Source organism: Salvelinus namaycush, chromosome 1, assembly GCF_016432855.1.
Source record: "Salvelinus namaycush isolate Seneca chromosome 1, SaNama_1.0, whole genome shotgun sequence".
Lineage (NCBI taxonomy): Eukaryota > Metazoa > Chordata > Actinopteri > Salmoniformes > Salmonidae > Salvelinus > Salvelinus namaycush.
Genome location: NC_052307.1, coordinates 7,145,998 through 7,167,161, shown reverse-complemented (window position 1 = coordinate 7,167,161; position 21,164 = coordinate 7,145,998). Strand labels below are relative to the sequence as shown.

At 47.2% G+C, this 21,164-nt stretch overlaps 1 protein-coding gene across 2 annotated transcripts in view; it reads left to right on the top strand.

The window, feature by feature from the left end:
- si:ch73-72b7.1 (netrin receptor UNC5C) overlaps nucleotides 1-21,164 on the top strand; it is a 292,685-nt gene that overhangs the window by 245,650 nt on the left and 25,871 nt on the right. For both annotated transcript variants that reach the window (XM_038988248.1, XM_038987844.1), the window contains 3 exons: nucleotides 6,642-6,989; nucleotides 13,883-13,970; nucleotides 18,310-18,478. In XM_038988248.1, coding sequence (XP_038844176.1) covers nucleotides 6,642-6,989; nucleotides 13,883-13,970; nucleotides 18,310-18,478 — 605 coding nt within the window. The remainder of the gene's footprint in view (nucleotides 1-6,641; nucleotides 6,990-13,882; nucleotides 13,971-18,309; nucleotides 18,479-21,164) is intronic.

The window sequence follows — 21,164 nt, the reverse complement described above, 5'->3', positions numbered from 1 at the left end:
TAAGACCCATAATTTCATCATGGCTGTAATCATTATCTTAGTTAGCTCTTTTTGTAGAGTAAAACATGTATATGATGAGTGCTGCTGAGAGTGTTGAAATTGTTTATCTGATGCAGTATATACACTTTATCCTTAGTCTCCCGGAGAAAGTAAAATACTTCCTTCTCCTATCATGGCTTTCTGTTTCCCTGATAACATCAAGATGTTTCCCTCTCCAGTCCAGATACTCAACGTTAGTCATTTCTGATAGACTTTCCTCTTTCCTTCCATCCTGTTGAGGGACAGTACAGACCATAGAAATGGCCCCAAAGCACCTCTGACCACAGCCATTTCTCCTGTTGATGTACAGTCAATATGGCCGCCGCACCGGTCCACCAACCACATATCATTATCTTGAAAGGTAATGTCCATTCTAGCAAATCTATTTCTATGGTACAGACTTCCTGATGCTCCAGTACTGTAGCTATGCCACAACCATCCAAGTTTTCCTCTGCCATTGAAGACAACACACAATAACACCAGAACTCACCGGTACAGACAAAACGCGATAACACCAGACCTCACTGGTACAGACAACACACGATAACACCAGACCTCACCGGTACAGACAACACACGATAACACCAGACCTCACCGGTACAGACAACACACGATAACACCAGAACTCACCGGTACAGACAACACACGATAACACCAAACCTCACCGGTACAGACAACACACGATAACACCAGACCTCACCGGTACAGACAACACGTGATAACACCCAACCTCACCGGTACAGACAACACACGATAACACCAGACCTCACCGGTACAGACAACACAGGATAACACCAAACCTCACCGGTACAGACAACACACGATAACACCAGAACTCACCGGTACAGACAACACACGATAACACCAGAACTCACCGGTACAGACAAAACGTGATAACACCAGACCTCACTGGTACAGACAACACACGATAACACCAGAACTCACCGGTACAGACAACACACGATAACACCAGAACTCACCGGTACAGACAACACACGATAACACCAGAACTCACCGGTACAGACAACACACGATAACACCAGACCTCACCGGTACAGACAACACGTGATAACACCAGACCTCACCGGTACAGACAACACACGATAACACCAGACCTCACCGGTACAGACAACACACGATAACACCAGAACTCACCGGTACAGACAACACACGATAACACCAAACCTCACCGGTACAGACAACACACGATAACACCAGACCTCACCGGTACAGACAACACGTGATAACACCAGACCTCACCGGTACAGACAACACACGATAACACCAGAACTCAACGGTACAGACAACACACGATAACACCCAACCTCACCGGTACAGACAACAAGTGATAACACCAGACCTCACCGGTACAGACAACACACGATAACACCAAACCTCACTGGTACAGACAACAAGTGATAACACCCAACCTCACCGGTACAGACAACACACGATAACACCAGACCTCACCGGTACAGACAACACAGGATAACACCAAACCTCACCGGTACAGACAACACACGATAACACCAGACCTCACCGGTACAGACAACACACGATAACACCAGACCTCACCGGTACAGACAACACACGATAACACCAGAACTCACCGGTACAGACAACACACGATAACACCAGACCTCACTGGTACAGACAACACGTGATAACACCAAACCTCACCGGTACAGACAACACGTGATAACACCAGACCTCACCGGTACAGACAACACGTGATAACACCAAACCTCACCGGTACAGACAACACGTGATAACACCAAACCTCACTGGTACAGACAACACGTGATAACACCAAACCTCACTGGTACAGACAACACGTGATAACACCAAACCTCACTGGTACAGACAACACACGATAACACCAGAACTCACCGGTACAGACAACACACGATAACACCAAACCTCACTGGTACAGACAACACACGATAACACCAGAACTCACCGGTACAGACAACACACGATAACACCAGAACTCACCGGTACAGACAACACACGATAACACCAAACCTCACCGGTACAGACAACACACGATAACAACAGACCTCACCGGTACAGACAACACACGATAACACCAGACCTCACCGGTACAGACAACACAGGATAACACCAAACCTCACTGGTACAGACAACACACGATAACACCAGAACTCACCGGTACAGACAAAACGCGATAACACCAGACCTCACTGGTACAGACAACACACGATAACACCAGACCTCACCGGTACAGACAACACACGATAACACCAGAACTCAACGGTACAGACAACACACGATAACACCAGACCTCACCGGTACAGACAACACACGATAACACCAGAACTCAACGGTACAGACAACACACGATAACACCAAACCTCACTGGTACAGACAACACGTGATAACACCCAACCTCACCGGTACAGACAACACACGATAACACCAGACCTCACCGGTACAGACAACACACGATAACACCAAACCTCACCGGTACAGACAACACACGATAACAACAGACCTCACCGGTACAGACAACACGTGATAACACCAAACCTCACTGGTACAGACAACACGTGATAACACCAAACCTCACTGGTACAGACAACACGTGATAACACCAAACCTCACTGGTACAGACAACACGTGATAACACCAGACCTCACTGGTACAGACAACACGTGATAACACCAGACCTCACCGGTACAGACAACACGTGATAACACCAGACTTCACCAGTAGTGACCTTCATCAGCATGACAGGCAATTCTCATTAGATCAGGATTTAAAAGATGTCGGAGCCCAACCATGCAGCTTTGTGTTATTAATCCCAGACTCTCCCTCACCCTCCCACTGGTCTAAAGGTGGCCTTTACTTCTAGACTGAAGCTTCTGTAGTCCACCGCTGTGAACTTTCCCTGCTGGTTGCCTGCCTGGTCTCTTACGGAGAGAGAAGAAGAAGACAGAGGCCGGATTAACATTCAAATCAGAGTGTGAATGAAAAGTGGAGATCTGAGAAGGAATGCAATTTGGTCGGCAGCGCATTGCGTGTTTGTGTGTGTGTGTGTGTGTGTGTGTGTGTATGTGTGTGTGTGTGTGTGTGTTTGAGGGCCGGGTGACATTTCATCAGCAGACCATCAGGATGTCAATCCGCTGGTGAAGGCTCATCTCAGGTTAATATTAATAAAGAATTCCTTTTTCGCCTTCCTCTTCCATCAAGCACTTGGCAGGCTGTTGCCTGTTAATTACATTTCAGTGGGTGTGAATTGGCGGAAAGATGAGCTGGCTGGAGGAGTACAGAGACAGAGTGATGGTGAAGGAGAGGACAGAAGGCAGGGATATTGAGGGAGGAAGTGAGGGAGGAAACGAGAGAGGGAGGGAGGAAACAAGGGAGGAGGTGAGGGGAGAGAGGAAGGGAGGGGAGGGCTGGCGAGGGAGGAGAGGAAGGGAGGGGAGGGATGGTGAGGGAGCGAGGAGAGTAAGGGAGGGAGGAGGGGAGGGATTGTGAGGGAGGAGAGGGATGGTGAGAGAGGAGAGTAAGGGAGAGAGGAGGTGAGGGCTGGTGAGGGAGGAGAGTAAGGGAGGGAGGAGTGGTGGGGTGGTGAGGGAGGGAGGGAGGAGGGGAGGGATGGTGAGGGAGGAGAGTAAGGGAGGGAGGAGATGAGGGCTGGTGAGGGAGGAGAGTAAGAGAGGGAGGAGGGGAGGGATGGTGAGGGAAGGATGGTGAGGGAGGAGAGTAAGATAGGGAGGAGGGGAGGGATGGTGAGGGTCAGATCGGTGTGCAGGGTTTCACAAACAAACTAAAGTAGTGGACGAGCTCCTACTGTGAATGGAAACAGGATGATTAGGTCTACGTCCCAAATGGCACCCTATTCCCTATGTAGTGCACTACTTTTCACCAGGGCCCATATGGAAGCAGTGCACTACATAGGGAATAGGGTGCTATTTGGTACGCTACCCGCGTCTTTTGTCCGTATCTTGCCAAAGATGATGGATGGAACCATACACTAACAGACTCAGACAAAGGAATTGATGTTCAACGAATGTTCAGTGCTTTATGAGATCATACCTGATTTCTAATGCTTTCAGTGTTTCATCAAGTCTCTGTAGTGCCTCATGGTCGGAGTTTGCACCTTTGGGACTATTCCATTGGTTCCACTGAGTTAGGCAATCTCATTCAAGAGCAACTATTGTATTTCAATGAAAACAATTATGTTGAACCTGCAAGTGTGTTCCATATACTGTACCACAGGTGAAGTAGATAAAAGATGGAAGCCCTCTTATGGAGGCTCTGCTTTTTCAGGTTTAACAGTGTAGGATGAAGTTGCCCCTAGACGCTGATCTTAGGTCCGTTTTGCATTTTCACCACTAAATCTAATCAAATGTTATTTGTCACATGCGCCCCCCAATACAACAGGTGTAGACCTTACAGTGAAATGCTGAATACAACAGGTGTAGTAGACCTTACAGTGAAATGCTGAATACAACAGGTGTAGTAGACCTTACAGTGAAATGCTGAATACAACAGGTGTAGTAGACCTTACAGTGAAATGCTGAATACAACAGGTGTAGTAGACCTTACAGTGAAATGCTGAATACAACAGGTGTAGTAGACCTCACAGTGAAATGCTGAATACAACAGGTGTAGTAGACCTTACAGTGAAATGCTGAATACAACAGGTGTAGTAGACCTTACAGTGAAATGCTGAATACAACAGGTGTAGTAGACCTTACAGTGAAATGCTGAATACAACAGGTGTAGTAGACCTTACAGTGAAATGCTGAATACAACAGGTGTAGTAGACCTTACAGTGAAATGCTGAATACAACAGGTGTAGTAGACCTTACAGTGAAATTCTGAATACAACAGGTGTAGTAGACCTTACAGTGAAATGCTGAATACAACAGGTGTAGTAGACCTTACAGTGAAATGCTGAATACAACAGGTGTAGTAGACCTTACAGTGAAATGCTGAATACAACAGGTGTAGTAGACCTTACAGTGAAATGCTGAATACAACAGGTGTAGTAGACCTTACAGTGAAATGCTGAATACAACAGGTGTAGTAGACCTTACAGTGAAATGCTGAATACAACAGGTGTAGTAGACCTTACAGTGAAATGCTGAATACAACAGGTGTAGTAGACCTTACAGTGAAATGCTGAATACAACAGGTGTAGTAGACCTCACAGTGAAATGCTGAATACAACAGGTGTAGTAGACCTCACAGTGAAATGCTGAATACAACAGGTGTAGTAGACCTCACAGTGAAATGCTGAATACAACAGGTGTAGTAGACCTTACAGTGAAATGCTGAATACAACAGGTGTAGTAGACCTTACAGTGAAATGCTGAATACAACAGGTGTAGTAGACCTTACAGTGAAATGCTGAATACAACAGGTGTAGTAGACCTTACAGTGAAATGCTGAATACAACAGGTGTAGTAGACCTTACAGTGAAATGCTGAATACAACAGGTGTAGTAGACCTTACAGTGAAATGCTGAATACAACAGGTGTAGTAGACCTTACAGTGAAATGCTGAATACAACAGGTGTAGTAGACCTTACAGTGAAATGCTGAATACAACAGGTGTAGTAGACCTTACAGTGAAATGCTGAATACAACAGGTGTAGTAGACCTTACAGTGAAATGCTGAATACAACAGGTGTAGTAGACCTTACAGTGAAATGCTGAATACAACAGGTGTAGTAGACCTTACAGTGAAATGCTGAATACAACAGGTGTAGTAGACCTTACAGTGAAATGCTGAATACAACAGGTGTAGTAGACCTTACAGTGAAATGCTGAATACAACAGGTGTAGTAGACCTTACAGTGAAATGCTGAATACAAGCCCATAACCAACAATGCAGTTTTAAGAAAATACCTAAAAAAAAGTAAGAGATAAAAATAACAAATAATTAAAGAGCAGCAGTAAATAACAATAGCGGGGTTATATACAGGGGGTACAGGTACAGAGTCAGTGTGTCAATGTGTGGGGGGCACCGGTGTTGAGGTAATTGAGGTAATATGTACATGTAGGTAGAGTTATTAAAGTGACTATGCATAGATAATAACAGAGAGTAGCAGCAGCGTAGAAGAGGGGGTGGGGGCGGGTGGCAATGCAAATAGTCTGGGTAGCCATTTGATTAGATGTTCACTAATGGTTAATGTTAGCATGAGAGGAGGGGAAGCTAATCCTAGATCTGTACCTAGGGGAAACTTTAACCCAGAGCGTAATCAACTGCCACATTCAGAGCAGGTGTGTCTGTTGTGGCATGCTAACGAGCTGCATATTAATTAGCAATCAGTGTCGGGGCTCTTAATAAAAGTCCCCTGTACAGAAAATGCCTCATCCAATAAGTCTTGTAAAGTAATGTAACTGAATCATTTGACCCATTGTGTGATTAGACATTTTGAGACAATAATTCCTAAATATAAACCTATGGTACAGACTTCCTGATGCAGTCTGCTCTTGATCAACCAGGTTATTATTGTGAACATAATTTGTTATTGATTTACACGGCTAAATAACACATTTTGTTAAAGGTAAATTTGGAATTTGACAAAACTTATTATCCAATCATCGCTGACCTCTGACCCCCAGCTGATTTGCTGACCGCTCCCCCGGACCTGACCAACGCTGCGGCCATGTACCGCGGCCCCGTCTACGCCCTGCATGACGTGTCCGACAAGATCCCCATGACCAACTCGCCCCTCCTGGACCCCCTGCCCAACCTGAAGATCAAGGTGTACAACTCCTCTGGCCTGGTCACTCCCTCGGAAGACCTGTCTGACTTTTCCTCCAAGCTGTCCCCTAAGGTCACCCAGTCCCTGCTGGACAGTGAGAACATGAACCTGCGTAACCAGAGCCTGGCTCGGACCCGAGACCCCTCCTGCACCGCCGCAGGATCCTTCAACTCCCAGGGAGGACACCTCATTGTTCCCAACTCAGGTACTCAATCAATCAAATGTATTTTTATCAAGCCCTGTTTCAAGTGTTTATTGTCACGTGCACTAGTACAGTGAAATGCCTTTTCTTGCTCTTTCCCAACAATGCAGTAGTACAATAAAACATTTATAAAAAAGTCAAATAGGACAAAGACACATGAGAAATATAAATAAGAAGAACACTAGAAAGTAGGTAAGCTAAATACAGGGTCAGTTCCAGGGTCAGTAGTTATATACAGGGACAGTTCCAGGGTCAGTAGTTATATACAGGGACAGTTCCAGGGTCAGTAGTTATATACAGGGTCAGTAGCTATATACAGGGACAGTTCCAGGGTCAGTAGCTATATACAGGGTCAGTTCCAGGGTCAGTAGCTAAATACAGAGTCAGTTCCAGGGTCAGTAGCTATATACAGGGTCAGTTCCAGGGTCAGTAGCAATATACAGGGTCAGTTCCAGGGTCAGTAGCTAAATACAGGGTCAGTAGCTATATACAGGGTCAGTACCAGGGTCAGTATAGCTATATACAGGGTCAGTTCCAGGGTCAGTAGCTATATACAGGGTCAGTACCAGGGTCAGTAGCTATATACAGAGTCAGTAGCTAAATACAGGGTCAGTACCAGGGTCAGTAGCTAAATACAGGGTCAGTTCCAGGGTCAGTAGCTATATACAGAGTCAGTTCCAGGGTCAGTAGCTAAATACAGGGTCAGTTCCAGGGTCAGTAGCTATATACAGGGTCAGTTCCAGGGTCAGTAGCAATATACAGGGTCAGTTCCAGGGTCAGTAGCTATATACAGGGTCAGTTCCAGGGTCAGTAGTTATATACAGGGTCAGTAGCTATATACAGGGTCAGTTCCAGGGTCAGTAGCTATATACAGGGTCAGTAGCTATATACAGGGTCAGTACCAGGGTCAGTATAGCTATATACAGGGTCAGTTCCAGGGTCAGTAGCAATATACAGGGTCAGTTCCAGGGTCAGTAGTTATATACCGGGTCAGTTCCATGGTCGGTGCCAATACCATATTTACAATATGCAGGGATACTGGAGTGGTATGGTTAGATATCTATAGAGGTAAGGTGTCTAGGCATCAGAATATATGATCAACTTTTTACATCAACAGTTAAGTGCTTTACAGATACCCAGCCTAAACCTCAGAGTAGGCGATGCAGAAGCCCAGTGGTACTGTCATTTCTCTGAGCCCAATACTAATGACTGAGTCACACTTCATAACAGGTGGATGTGTAGATACCAGGCCAGCCCAGTACAGCTCAGTTCAGTACAGTTTGGCCCTAAAGTGTCAATCAGGCGTACTGTTTTCTGTTGTTCTTTAAGTACTGTAAATGAAGCTTCTATTCTAGACCTTCTAATGGATCTGGTTTAGGACTCACTATGAGTGTGTGATTATTGTGATTCTATCTTCTCCACATCAAATAGCATAAGTGTATAAAGGCCTGTGAGACTCTTGCCCGCCATCATGCCACCCTGCCAGCATGCCACCCTGCCATTATGCCACACTGCCACCCTGTCACCCTGCCCCCCTGTCATCATGCCACCATGCCACCCTGCCAGCATGCCACCCTGCCATTATGCCACACTGCCACCCTGTCACCCTGCCCCCCTGTCATCATGACACCATGCCACCCTGCCCCCTGTCACCCTGCCCCCCTGTCATCATGACACCATGCCACCCTCCCATGCCACCACCCTGCCATCGTGCCACCCTGTCATCATGCCATCCTGCCATGCCACCACCCTGCCATCGTGTCACCCTGCCATCATGGCACCCTGCCATCGTGCCACCCTGCCATCATGCCACCCTGCCACCATGCCACCCTGCCACCCTGCCCCCTGTCACCCTGCCCCCCTGTCATCATGACACCATGCCACCCTCCCATGCCACCACCCTGCCATCGTGCCACCCTGTCATCATGCCATCCTGCCATGCCACCACCCTGCCATCGTGTCACCCTGCCACCCTGTCATTATGCTACCCTGCCATCATGCCTCCATGCCGCCCCCCTGTCAGTGCCTATTTTCTCTCATTAGGGACACTTAGATACCCAGTTGAGATGCCACTCATCAGTTCATTGACAGTATTTCAGTATTGAATGGACAGTTTGTTGATAGTATAGAGATGACCAGCTTTTAGTCCTAAAACCCGGAAATAAGTTACTCTGGTTTGTTCAGGAATTAGGTCTGAGGTTAACACGGGCTTAGGAGATCTTATATGTTTTGTTCTGAGATAATAGCAGTCAGTTAACATGACCTTTATGAATAATGAAGTCTTTATGTTTTGTTCTGAGATAATAGCAGTCAGTTAACATGACCTTTATGAATAATGAAGTCTTTATGTTTTGTTCTGAGATAATAGCAGTCAGTTAACATGACCTTTATGAATAATGAAGTCTTTATGTTTTGTTCTGAGGTAATAGCAGTCTACAGTCTACATGACCTTTATGAATAATGAAGTCTTTATGTTTTGTTCTGAGGTAATAGCAGTCAGTTAACATGACCTTTATGAATAATGAAGTCTTTATGTTTTGTTCTGAGGTAATAGCAGTCTACAGTCTACATGACCTTTATGAATTATGAAGTTTTGTGTTTTTTGTTATTACATAAATTCTTCAAAATACGCAAAAAGTGACTGATGAAGATTATCTCATAGAACAAAATGTAGAAGATCTCCTAAGCCTGTTTTTACCAAGGACCTTATTTTCAGCGTTTATCCCAAAACGCCATTCATTTTTCTCATAGGCTTTGACCAACGAACCATGGCGGAGTTAGTGCCTACAAAAACACGCCATTACTGTTTCTCTGTTCGTTGACAGTGTTTCAGTACTGTATTGAACTGACAGTTCGTTGAGTGTTTCAGTACTGTATTGAACTGACAGTTCGTTGAGTGTTTCAGTACTGTATTGAACTGACAGTTTGTTGAGTGTTTCAGTACTGTATTGAATTGACTGTTTGTTGAGTGTTTCAGTACTGTATTGAATTGCCAGCGTGTTGACAGAGTTTCAGGTTGGTGATATTGTCAGCAGGCTGCATAACTGACTTACCTCCTCTTTGGCACCTGTATGCTATTCTCTGCTCTCAGCAGCTGCAGACAGCAAGGCTGTATGGCACCACCATTCATTCTCAATGCAATGTCAAAAACTGCCACATAAATCTCTGTGTCAGGGAGGAATTCCTCCCCATCCCGAGGTGATGAATGGAAGAGCTAATTCAAAGGGAGTGACGGGTTTGCCAGCAGATGGAGAACATGGCAACCTGTTTAATGAATGACATGAAAGCCGATAGCTGGCTGGAGACATGTCAAGCTAATCAGCCACTGTTTCGGAAGCGCATTGAGAGGTAACTGTAGCTGACTGAGGTGTAACAGTTGCCATGTTGCCAGTACTACGTCAGCTCACTGTACCGTAGTAGACTCATTCACATAGCCTACTATATTGGATGTTATTGATAGTCTGTCCTGATCACTTTACTGTAGTAGACTCATTCACGTAGCCTACTATATTGGATGTTATTGATAGTCTGTCCTGATCACTTTACTGTAGTAGACTCATTCACGTAGCCTACTATATTGGATGTTATTGATAGTCTGTCCTGATCACTTTACTGTAGTAGACTCATTCACGTAGCCTACTATATTGGATGTTATTGATAGTCTTTCGTGATCACTTTACTGTAGTAGACTCATTCACATAGCCTACTATATTGGATGTTATTGATACTCTGTCCTGATCACTTTACTGTAGTAGACTCATTCACGTAGCCTACTATATTGGATGTTATTGATAGTCTGTCGTGATCACTTTACCGTAACAGTGTTTCCTGGTCCTGGTCCTGGTTCTGGTTCTGGTCCTGATTCTGGTCCTGGTCCTGGTCCTGGTCCTGGTTCTGGTCCTGGTCCTGGTTCTGGTCCTGGTTCTGGTCCTGGTCCTGGTTCTGGTCCTGGTCCTTGTCCTGGTTCCGGTCCTGGTCCTGGTTCTGGTCCTTGTCCTGGTTCTGGTCCTGGTTCTGGTTCTGGTCCTGGTCCTGGTTCTGGTCCTGGTTCTGGTCCTGGTCCTTGTCCTGGTTCTGGTCCTGGTCCTGGTCCTGGTTCTGGTCCTGGTCCTGGTTCTGGTCCTGGTTCTGGTCCTGGTTTTGATCCTGGTCCTGGTTCTGGTCCTGGTTCTGGTCCTGGTTCTGGTCCTGGTCCTGGTTCTGGTCCTGGTCCTGGTTCTGGTTCTGGTCCTGGTTCTGGTCCTGGTTCTGGTCCTGGTTCTGGTTCTGGTCCTGGTTCTGGTCCTGGTTCTGGTCCTGGTTCTGGTCCTGGTTCTGGTTCTGGTCCTGATTCTGGTCCTGGTTCTGGTTCTGGTCCTGATTCTGGTCCTGGTTTTGATCCTGGTCCTGGTCCTGGTTCTGGTCCTGGTTCTGGTCCTGGTCCTGGTCCTGGTTCTGGTCCTGGTCCTGGTTCCGGTCCTGGTTCTGGTCCTGGTCCTTGTCCTGGTTCTGGTCCTGGTTCTGGTTCTGGTCCTGGTTCTGGTCCTGGTTCTGGTCCTGGTTCCGGCCCTGGTTCTGGTTCTGGTCCTGATTCTGGTCCTGGTTCTGGTTCTGGTCCTGATTCTGGTCCTGGTTCTGGTTCTGGTCCTGGTTCTGGTCCTGGTTATGGTCCTGGTTCTGATCCTGGTCCTGGTTCTGGTCCTGGTTCCGGCCCTGGTTCTGGTTCTGGTCCTGATTCTGGTCCTGATTCTGGTCCTGATTCTGGTCCTGGTTCTGGTTCTGGTCCTGGTTCTGGTCCTGGTTCTGGTTCTGGTCCTGGTTCTGGTCCTGGTTCTGGTCCTGGTCCTGGTTCTGGTCCTGGTTCTGGTCCTGGTTCTGGTCCTGGTTCTGGTCCTGGTTCTGATCCTGGTCCTGGTTCTGGTCCTGGTCCTGGTTCTGGTCCTGGTTCTGGTCCTGGTTCTGGTCCTGGTCCTGGTTCTGGTCCTGGGGACCCAAAGGGGTGCACTTTTATTTTATTTTTTTCCCTAGCACTAACGCTAACTGCGGAAGATCCCGGCTCATGCCTCATGCACGGGATTCCATTTGGGATTCAGACATACATGACTGTGGAATCTTGGGGAGATGAAATACAGTCCACTTATAGAGGGTTCCTAGGGGCTGCCCACGCCTGGGCCATTAGAGTATTAGCTCCGATTAGGGCCAAGGAAATGGGATTGTGGCATGGAGTTGATTAAACACAATGAATGTGATGATTCAATCCGGTTTGTCCCTTTAGTGTCGTGTTTGAGTTAGTTTTAGTCATGTTATAATGGCACAGGGTAAGTGATAGGCAGTTTGGGAGCTGTTCCCCAGACCTACCTTGGGGACAGAGAAGAGAGAACACTCATTGCGTTACATTCGATGTCCAGTAACGGGCATAGACAACTGTTCTAGAATACTTGACATGAGGTTGCTCTGCCTGTGTTGTAACAATGTCGCCTAATTACTACAGTAATAACATTGTTGTGACATAGTATTTGGTTAATTGCTATTAGTGATGAAGTTTGGGCAGTACTTGTTTTTAACACAAGTGGAATGAAGTCCCTTTTTAACTAAAACGTTTTAACGTTCAACTGTTTTATATGCAGTTAAAACACAATCACTAACGAGCTATGTAACAATATGTTTATATATATTTATAAACTGGGCGGTTCGAGCCCTGAATGCTGATTGGCTGACAGCCATGGTATATCAGAGCGTATACCACGGGTATGACAAAACATAAATTTTTACTGCTCTAATTACATTGGTAACCAGTTTATAATAGCAATAAGGCTCCTCGGGGGTTTGTGGTATATGGCCAATATACCACAGCTAAGGGCTGTATCCAGTAACTCAGCAATGCGTCGTGCCTAAGAACAGCCCTTAGCCTTGGTATATTGGTTGTTACCACACCCCGACGTGCCTTATTGCTTAAATATATATATATGTGTTACATTTTGGTGTAAGTACAGTGTTACTACACAGGTTTGAGAGCATCGTAATGTAAAGTGTTACCCAACATGATATGCAGTCATACTTCCACATAAGAGCCTGATCAAGCTGGCCAGCAGTATTGATGTAGGGTTTAATTGAACCCCTGTTCTCCTGTGCAGCTCTGTCAACACATGCCACAGCCTAGTGTCCTTTCTTCTTGGCTTGAAGTGTTCCTTGTGTTCCCACTCACTGACACTTTAGTTCCCCTTTAGTTGTAGTAAGTGTTTGGCTGGAGGCACAGGGGAACAGTGCAAATGTCACCCTCTGGAGCGCTCCCCACAGCGACGCGGGGAATTAGTGATTGGATGAGAGCCTCACTCCCTGCTGGAGGGACTGAACACAGTAAACAGTCACGTTGGAAACAGCCCTGTGTCCAAATGAGTGCAAATCAGACACAGGCTAAAAGCCTGATAAGTGGCTACTTGGACCAAGAGGAGGAACAGTCACATAGGAAACAGCCTTGTGTCCAAATGAGTCCAAATCACAGACACAGGCTAAAAGCCTGATAAGTGGCTACTGGGACCAAGAGGAGGCCTGTTTTGTTGGCCACTTGAGATATTTAATGTGGGGGTGTGGGTATATAGTTGATGTGGATGTGTGCCTCTCACCCAGCCCAGTCTGTGTTGTTTTCAGGAGTACAGCCTGCGGTGTGACTTACTGACCTGACTTGTGCTTTCTCTCTTTCTCCCTCTCCTTCTCTTACTCTCTCTCCCTCTCTATCCTTCTCTCGCTCTCTCTATCTCATTCTGTCACTCTTTCTCGCTCCCTCTCGCTCCTTCTCTTGCTCTCTCTCTGCGTTCTCGCTCTCTCCGCGCTCTCGCTCTTTCTCCCTCTCCCTCTCTCTTCGAGCTATCGCTCTCTCTCCGTCCCTCACTCTCCTCCTTCCTCCCTCCCTCCTGCAGGTGTGAGCTTGCTGGTGCCAGCGGGTGCTGTTCCTCAGGGTCGTGTGTATGAGATGTACGTGACGGTGCACAGGAAGGACAGCATGAGGTGAGCTCCATTAGCACAGCAGCAGCACCAGGGCCTTCCTGTCAGCCTATTCTGTCAGCCTGCCTGCCTTCCTTCCTGTCACCCTATTCTGTCAGCCTGCCTGCCTTCCTATCATCCTATTCTGTCAGCCTGCCTGCCTTCCTATCAGCCTATTCTGTCAGCCTGCCTTCCTTCCTGTCACCCTATTCTGTCAGCCTGCCTGCCTTCCTATCAGCCTGTTCTGTCAGCCTGCCTGCCTGGCTGTTGTGTCAGCCTGCCTGCCTTCCTGCCTAGCTGTTCTGTCAGCCTGCCTGCCTTCCTGCCTAGCTGTTCTGTCAGCCTGCCTGCCTTCCTGCCTAGCTGTTCTGTCAGCCTGCCTGCCTTTCTGCCTGGCTGTTCTGTGAGCCTGCCTGCCTTCCTTCCTGCCTGTTCTGTCAGCCTGCCTGCTTTCCTGCCTAGCTGTTCTGTCAGCCTGCCTGCCTTCCTGCCTAGCTGTTCTGTCAGCCTGCCTGCCTTCCTGCCTAGCTGTTCTGTCAGCCTGCCTGCCTTCCTTCCTGCCTGTTCTGTCAGCCTGCCTGCCTTCCTTCCTGCCTGTTCTGTCAGCCTGCCTGCCTTCCTTCCTGCCTGTTCTGTCAGCCTGCCTGCCTTCCTGCCTGGCTGTTGTGTCAGCCTGCCTGCCTTCCTTCCTGGCTGTTCTGTCAGCCTTCCTTCCTGGCTGTTCTGTCAGCCTGCCTGCCTTCCTGCCTAGCTGTTCTGTCAGCCTGCCTGCCGTCCTTCCTGGCTGTTCTGTCAGCCTTCCTTCCTGGCTGTTCTGTCAGCCTTCCTTCCTTCCTGCCTGTTCTGTCAGCCTGTCAGCCTCCCTGCCTAGCTGTTCTGTCAGCCTGCCTCCCTGCCTGTCTAGCTGTTCTGTCAGCCTGCCTGCCTTCCTTCCTGGCTGTTCTGTCAGCCTTCCTTCCTGCCTGTTCTGTCAGCCTGTCAGCCTCCCTGCCTAGCTGTTCTGTCAGCCTGCCTCCCTGCCTGTCCTTGTGTTCTACTCTCCCATCTTCAACCAATAAGCAGCTTCATACCAGCTAAGCCCCTGTATTCTTACCCACCGCCAATGATACCAGTCCCAGTATTACCCAGATAAAAGACAGATTTTCAGTACCAATCATATTTGAGACATTTTGTCCACTACTCAAGAGAAATGTAATAGAAAAGGTGCTGTGTGTATACAGTGCATTCGGAAAATAATCAGACTAGGGGACTTTTTCCACATTTTGTTACGTTACAGCCTTATTCTAAAATGTATTAAATTTCATGTGTTCCTCACCAATCTACACCCCATAATCACAAACAGAAAACAGAAATGTTTGCAAATGTATTAAAAATAAAAAGCAGATACCGTATTTACATAAATATTCAGACCCTTTGCTATGAGACTTGACATTGAGCTCAGGTGCATCCTAGAGATGTTTCTACAACTTGATTGGTGTCCACCTGTGGTAAATTCAATTGATTGGACATGATTTGGAAAAACACAACTGTCTACAGTGGGTATAGAAAGTCACCACCCCCTTTCAAAATGTTCACCTTTTATTGCCTTACAGCTTGAAATGAAAACACATAAATCAGACTTTTTTCTGGCTATATTTACAGACAGTAACCCAGAATATCCAAGTGAAAAGAAAATTCAAAAAACCTCTGAAAATTAACTACAATTAAAAAAGTAAAATACCCTATTTGGATAAGTGAACACCCCCCTGAGTTAATACTTGGTGGAACCACCTTTTGCTTGAATTACAGCCATGAGTCTCTTTGAATACGTCTCTACTATCTTTGCACACCTAGACTGTGCAATATTTGCCCATTCTTCCTTGCAGAATTGTTGAAGCTCAGTCAAATTGTATGGTGACAGCTCATGGACTGCACTCATCAAGTCATTCCACAGATTCTTGATGGGATTTACGTCGGGGATCTGACTAGGCCACTCAAGGACAAGAATCTGTCGGTATTTTGCACTTTCCATTTTCCCTTCTATCCTATCCAGTCCCTGCCGAAGAGAAACACCCCACAACAGGGCGCTGCCACCGCCATGCTTTACTGTAGGCATGGTGTTCTTTGGGTGGAAAAATATTTTGGGTTTTCGCCAGACATATCATTTTACGTTCAGGACAAAAAGGTCAATTTTGGTCTCATCTGACCACAGCACCTTTTGCCACTTGGCCTCAGAATCTACAATGTGCTTTTTGGCAAAGCTCAAACGAGACTTGATAGTGGCTTTTTTTGAGGAGTGTTCTTTTTTCTTGCCACCTCTCATAGAGGCCAGCTTTGTGGAACGCTTGTGATATTGTGGTCACATGCACACATTGACCAGTCTTTGCCTCCTTCGCAGTCGCCATTGGCTTCTTGGTAGCCTCTCTGATCAGTCTCCTCCTTGCCCGGTCATCCAGGTTGAAGAGACGGCCTAATCTGTACAGGGTCTGGGTGGTGCCATACACCTTAACCACTTCTTTATAATGGTCCTAACTGTGCTCTGAGGGATAGACAAAGCCTTTGAAATAGTTGTATATCCATCCACTGACTTGTGCTTTGAATTGCAGTACTAAGCAGTGGAGTCCTCTATGAACAACTGGTTTTATTCTGAACTAATCAAAGTCACTACAATTGATCACCGATGGAAGCCAATTAGCTTGATTTGTGATCTGGAAGGTGGTTGGTTATGCCTCAGCAAGTTTGCAATTGCAATTCTAAGGGGGGGGGGGGGGGGGGGGTCACTTATCCAAAAAGCGTATTTTACTTGAGTTTTTTTTTTAACTTGAATATTGTGGGTTACTGTGTGTAAATAACGCCGGAAAAAGTCCAATTTTATGTGTTTTCATTTCAGGCTGTAAGGCAACAAAATGTGAACATTTTGAAAGAGGGGGGTGACTTTCTATACCCGCTGTAAGGTCCCACAGTTGACAGTGCATGTCTGAGCAAAAACCAAGCCATGAAATCAAAGGAATTGTCCGTAGAGCTCAGAGACAGGATTGTGTCGAGGCACAGATCTGGGGAAGGGTACCAAAACATTTCTGCAGCATTGAAGATCCTCAAGAACACAGTGGCCTCCATCATTCTTAAATGGGAAGAAGTTTGGAACCACCAAGACTCTTCCTAGAGCTGGCCGCCCGGCCAAACTGAGCAATCGGGGGAGAAGGGCCTTGGTCACGGAGGTGACCAAGAACCCAATGGTCACTCTGACAGAGCTCCAGGGTTCCTCTGTGGAGATGGGAGAACCTTCCAGAAGGACAACCATCTCTGCAGCACTCAACCAATCGGCCTTTAAGCCACTCCTCAGTAAAAGGCACATGACAGCCCGCTTGGAGCCCGCCGAAAGGCACCTAAAGGACTCTGACCATGAGAAACAAGATTCTCTGGTCTGATGAAACCAAGATTGAATTATTTTGCCTGAATGCCAAGTGTCACGTCTGGAGGAAACCTGGCACCATCCCTACGGTGAAGCATGGTGGTGGCAGCATCATGCTGTGGGGATGTTATTCAGTGGCAGGGACTGGGAGACTATTCAGGATCGATGGAAAGATAAACGGAGCAAAGTACAGAGAGATCCTTGATGAAAACCTGCTCCTGAGCGATCAGGACCTCAGACTGGGGCGAAGGTTCACCTCCTGGACAGAACTTTAGTCTATCTCCTGTTTCTGTAGTGAGACAGACAGCTTGATATACCAGTACACCCCCAGTCCCCCAGACTGGGGTGAAGGTTCCCCTTCCAACTGGACAATGACCCTAAGCACACAGCCAAGACAACGCAGGAGTGGCTTCAGGACAATTCTCTGAATGTCCTTGACTGGCCCAGCCAGCCCAGACTTGAACCTGGTCAAACATCTCTGGAGAGACCTGAAAATAGCTGTGCAGCGACGCTCCCCATCCAACCTGACAGATCTTGAGAGGATTTGCAGAGAAGAATAGGAGAACCTCCCCAAATACACGTGTACCAAGCTTGTAGCGTCATACCCAAGAAGACTTGAGGCTTGCTGCCAAATGTGCTTCAAAAAATTACTGAGTAAATACTTATGTTAATGTGATATTTCCGTTTTTTTGTTGTTTTTTTTGCTTTGTCATTATGGGGTAATGTGTGTAGATGAGGGGGAAAAAACGATTTAATCCATTTTAGAATAAGTTTGTAACATAACAAAATTAGGAAAAAGTCAAGGGGTCTGAATACTTTCCGAATGCACTGTAATTCGGTAACCAAAGGAAATTCACATATCTACAAACATCAGTTGAGGTTCTGTTAAAAAAAAAGTTTACTACAGTGACAATACATTTTGCCCTGAAGGGAGCATTTTAAAATCTCTCTCTCTCTCCTCTCGCTCTCTAGACCACCGGTAGAGGATGTTCAGACAGTGTTGAGCCCCGTGGTGAGCTGTGGTCCCCCAGGGGCCCTCCTGACCCGCCCAGTCATCCTCACCATTCATCACTGTGCCGAGGCCGACGGAGACGACTGGCAGGTCCAGTTGAAGAACCAGCTGCATCAGGGCCAATGGGAGGTGAGAACGCTAGTAAGGGTCAGGCTTAGGTATAAGTCACAGGTCATGTTCCCCTGCTCAGACGTATGCCAGGTTTTACAATACGTATCAGCTAACCACATGTATCAGCAATCTGGTGCCTGACTGCACAGTCGATGACATCGCATGCCACCATTGGTTGATGCATGCAACGTCTGAGCAGGGGATCACAACCAATAGCTGAGAAGGTGGGACTAGTCATTGAAGAATACAACTGAAATATTCATGCTTGCAAAAGCCAGAAAAATGTTTTTTTGTCATGAAGCTTTGTCAGATGAAATATACCATAAATGTGTATACTTTACCTGCTGTTGACAAGGAAGTCATAGTGTTGAAATGTATACAGAAGATATAGTCTGGAGGAACAGACATGTCTCCTGGGTAGGAGGAACTGCAGAGGTCCCCCATGCCAATATTGACATAAAGACAGGATGCTTCCCATATAGCATCCTCTTCCATACGGGCTCTGGTCAAAGGTAGGGGACTATACAGGCTCTGGTCAAAGGTAGGGGACTATACAGGCTCTGGTCAAAGGTAGGGGACTATACAGGCTCTGGTCAAAGGTAGGGGACTATACAGGCTCTGGTCAAAGGTAGGGGACTATACAGGCTCTGGTCAAAGGTAGGGGACTATACAGGCTCTGGTCAAAGGTAGGGGACTATACAGGCTCTGGTCAAAGGTAGGGGACTATACAGGCTCTGGTCAAAGGTAGGGGACTATACAGGCTCTGGTCAAAGGTAGGGGACTATACAGGCTCTGGTCAAAGGTAGGGGACTATACAGGCTCTGGTCAAAGGTAGGGGACTATACAGGCTCTGGTCAAAGGTAGGGGACTATACAGGCTCTGGTCAAAGGTAGGGGACTATACAGGCTCTGGTCAAAGGTAGGGGACTATACAGGCTCTGGTCAAAGGTAGGGGACTATACAGGCTCTGGTCAAAGGTAGGGGACTATACAGGCTCTGGTCAAAGGTAGGGGACTATACAGGGTACCATTTGGGATGCCGACACATGCTTGTAGAATGGGATAAGTGTAGTGATGGCAGGGGAAGAAGACAGACTGGGCCACACTTGGCAGAGCTCTGTAAACACAGCACCCAAACTCAATTAGACCAGCAGGATGGTTGAAAAACTGTTAGCACAAGGAATTTGCTCCAGTTCCACCCCTCCACCCCTCAGTTTCATCCCTCCGTTCCATCCCTTCCTCTGTTCCATCTCTCACTCCCTCTGTTCCATCACTCCCTCTGTTCCACCCCTCCCTCCTTTCCCTCCCTCCGTCCGTTCTCTCCCTCCCTCCATTCCCTCCCTCCCTCTGTCCCATCTCTCCCTTCCTCCCTCCCTCTGTTCCATGTCTTCCTCCTTCCCTCTGTTCCATCCCTCCCTCCCTCTGTTCCATCCCTTCCTCCCTCCCTCCGTTCCCTCCCTCCTTTCCCTCCCTATGTTCCATCATCCATCCCTCCCTCCCTCTCTCCTTTCTTTCCATTCCTCCCTTCCCTCCCTCCCTCTGTTCCATCCCTTCCTCCCTCCCTCTGTTCCATCCCTTCCTCCCTCCCTCTGTTCCATTCCTTCCTCTCTCTGTTCCCTCCCTCCCTGTGTTCCGTCCCTCCCTCCGTTCCCTCCCTCTGTTCCATCCATCTCTCCCTTCCCTCCCTCCCTGCTTTCTCTCCATCCCTCCCTCTGTTCCATCCATCCCTCCCTCTGTTCCATCCCGCCCTCCCTCTGCTCCATCCCTCCCTCCCTCCTTTCTCTCCTTCCCTCCCTCTCTCACAGCGTGAGCAGACTACCTCTGAGGAGTGGTGTGTGTGTGATAGAGGCCCACCTGGTCCTGTGTTGGTGGTGTGTTGGTACTGTTTGTGATAAGACTGTCTGCAGGCGTCACTGTTGTTATCGCACAGAAACACAATGTCTGCCCACAATTATGCATGCAGTATGTGTGTGGGTGGGTGCTTAGGTTTATTGAGCCACAGATCAGAATGCAATCCATAGAGTTGGACACAGCCATAGAGTTGGACACAGCCTGTCAGCTATATTCTGGGAAAAATCACAGCTGTGGTTAGAAGCAATAACTGATTCACACAATATTGGTTTTCTACAACCTCGTATTGATACGGCTCATCAAAAGGCACATAACTCCAAATAAGGTGTGATTTGGAGCTCAATAGTCATTTCAGAAAAAGGACCTGAGTTGATCTATAATAATGTGTCCTCTTCCATACCAGACCAGACTATAGTTATATCATCCTTCAGAAGGTGACGGGGGGGGTGGAAAGGAGCAACAACTCCGATACAAAAGTCAAATGAAAAAAGACAACTTAAGGGCTCGATTCAATCCGTATCGCAGACAATCTGCGGTATAGCTCAATTGAAATGTAAAGAGACTATTCAGGATCGATGGAAAGATGAAAGGAGCAAAGTACAGAGAGATCCTTGATGAAAACCTGCTCCAGTGCGATCCAGACCTCAGACTGGGACGAAGGTTCACCCCCTGGACAGGATGCTAGTCTATCTCCTGTTTCTGTAGTGAGACAGACAGCTTGATGTACCAGTACACCTCCTGGACAGGACGCTAGTCTATCTCCTGTTTCTGTAGTGAGACAGACAGCTTGATGTACCAGTACACCCCCTGGACAGGACACTAGTCTATCTCCTGTTTCTGTGGTGAGACAGACAG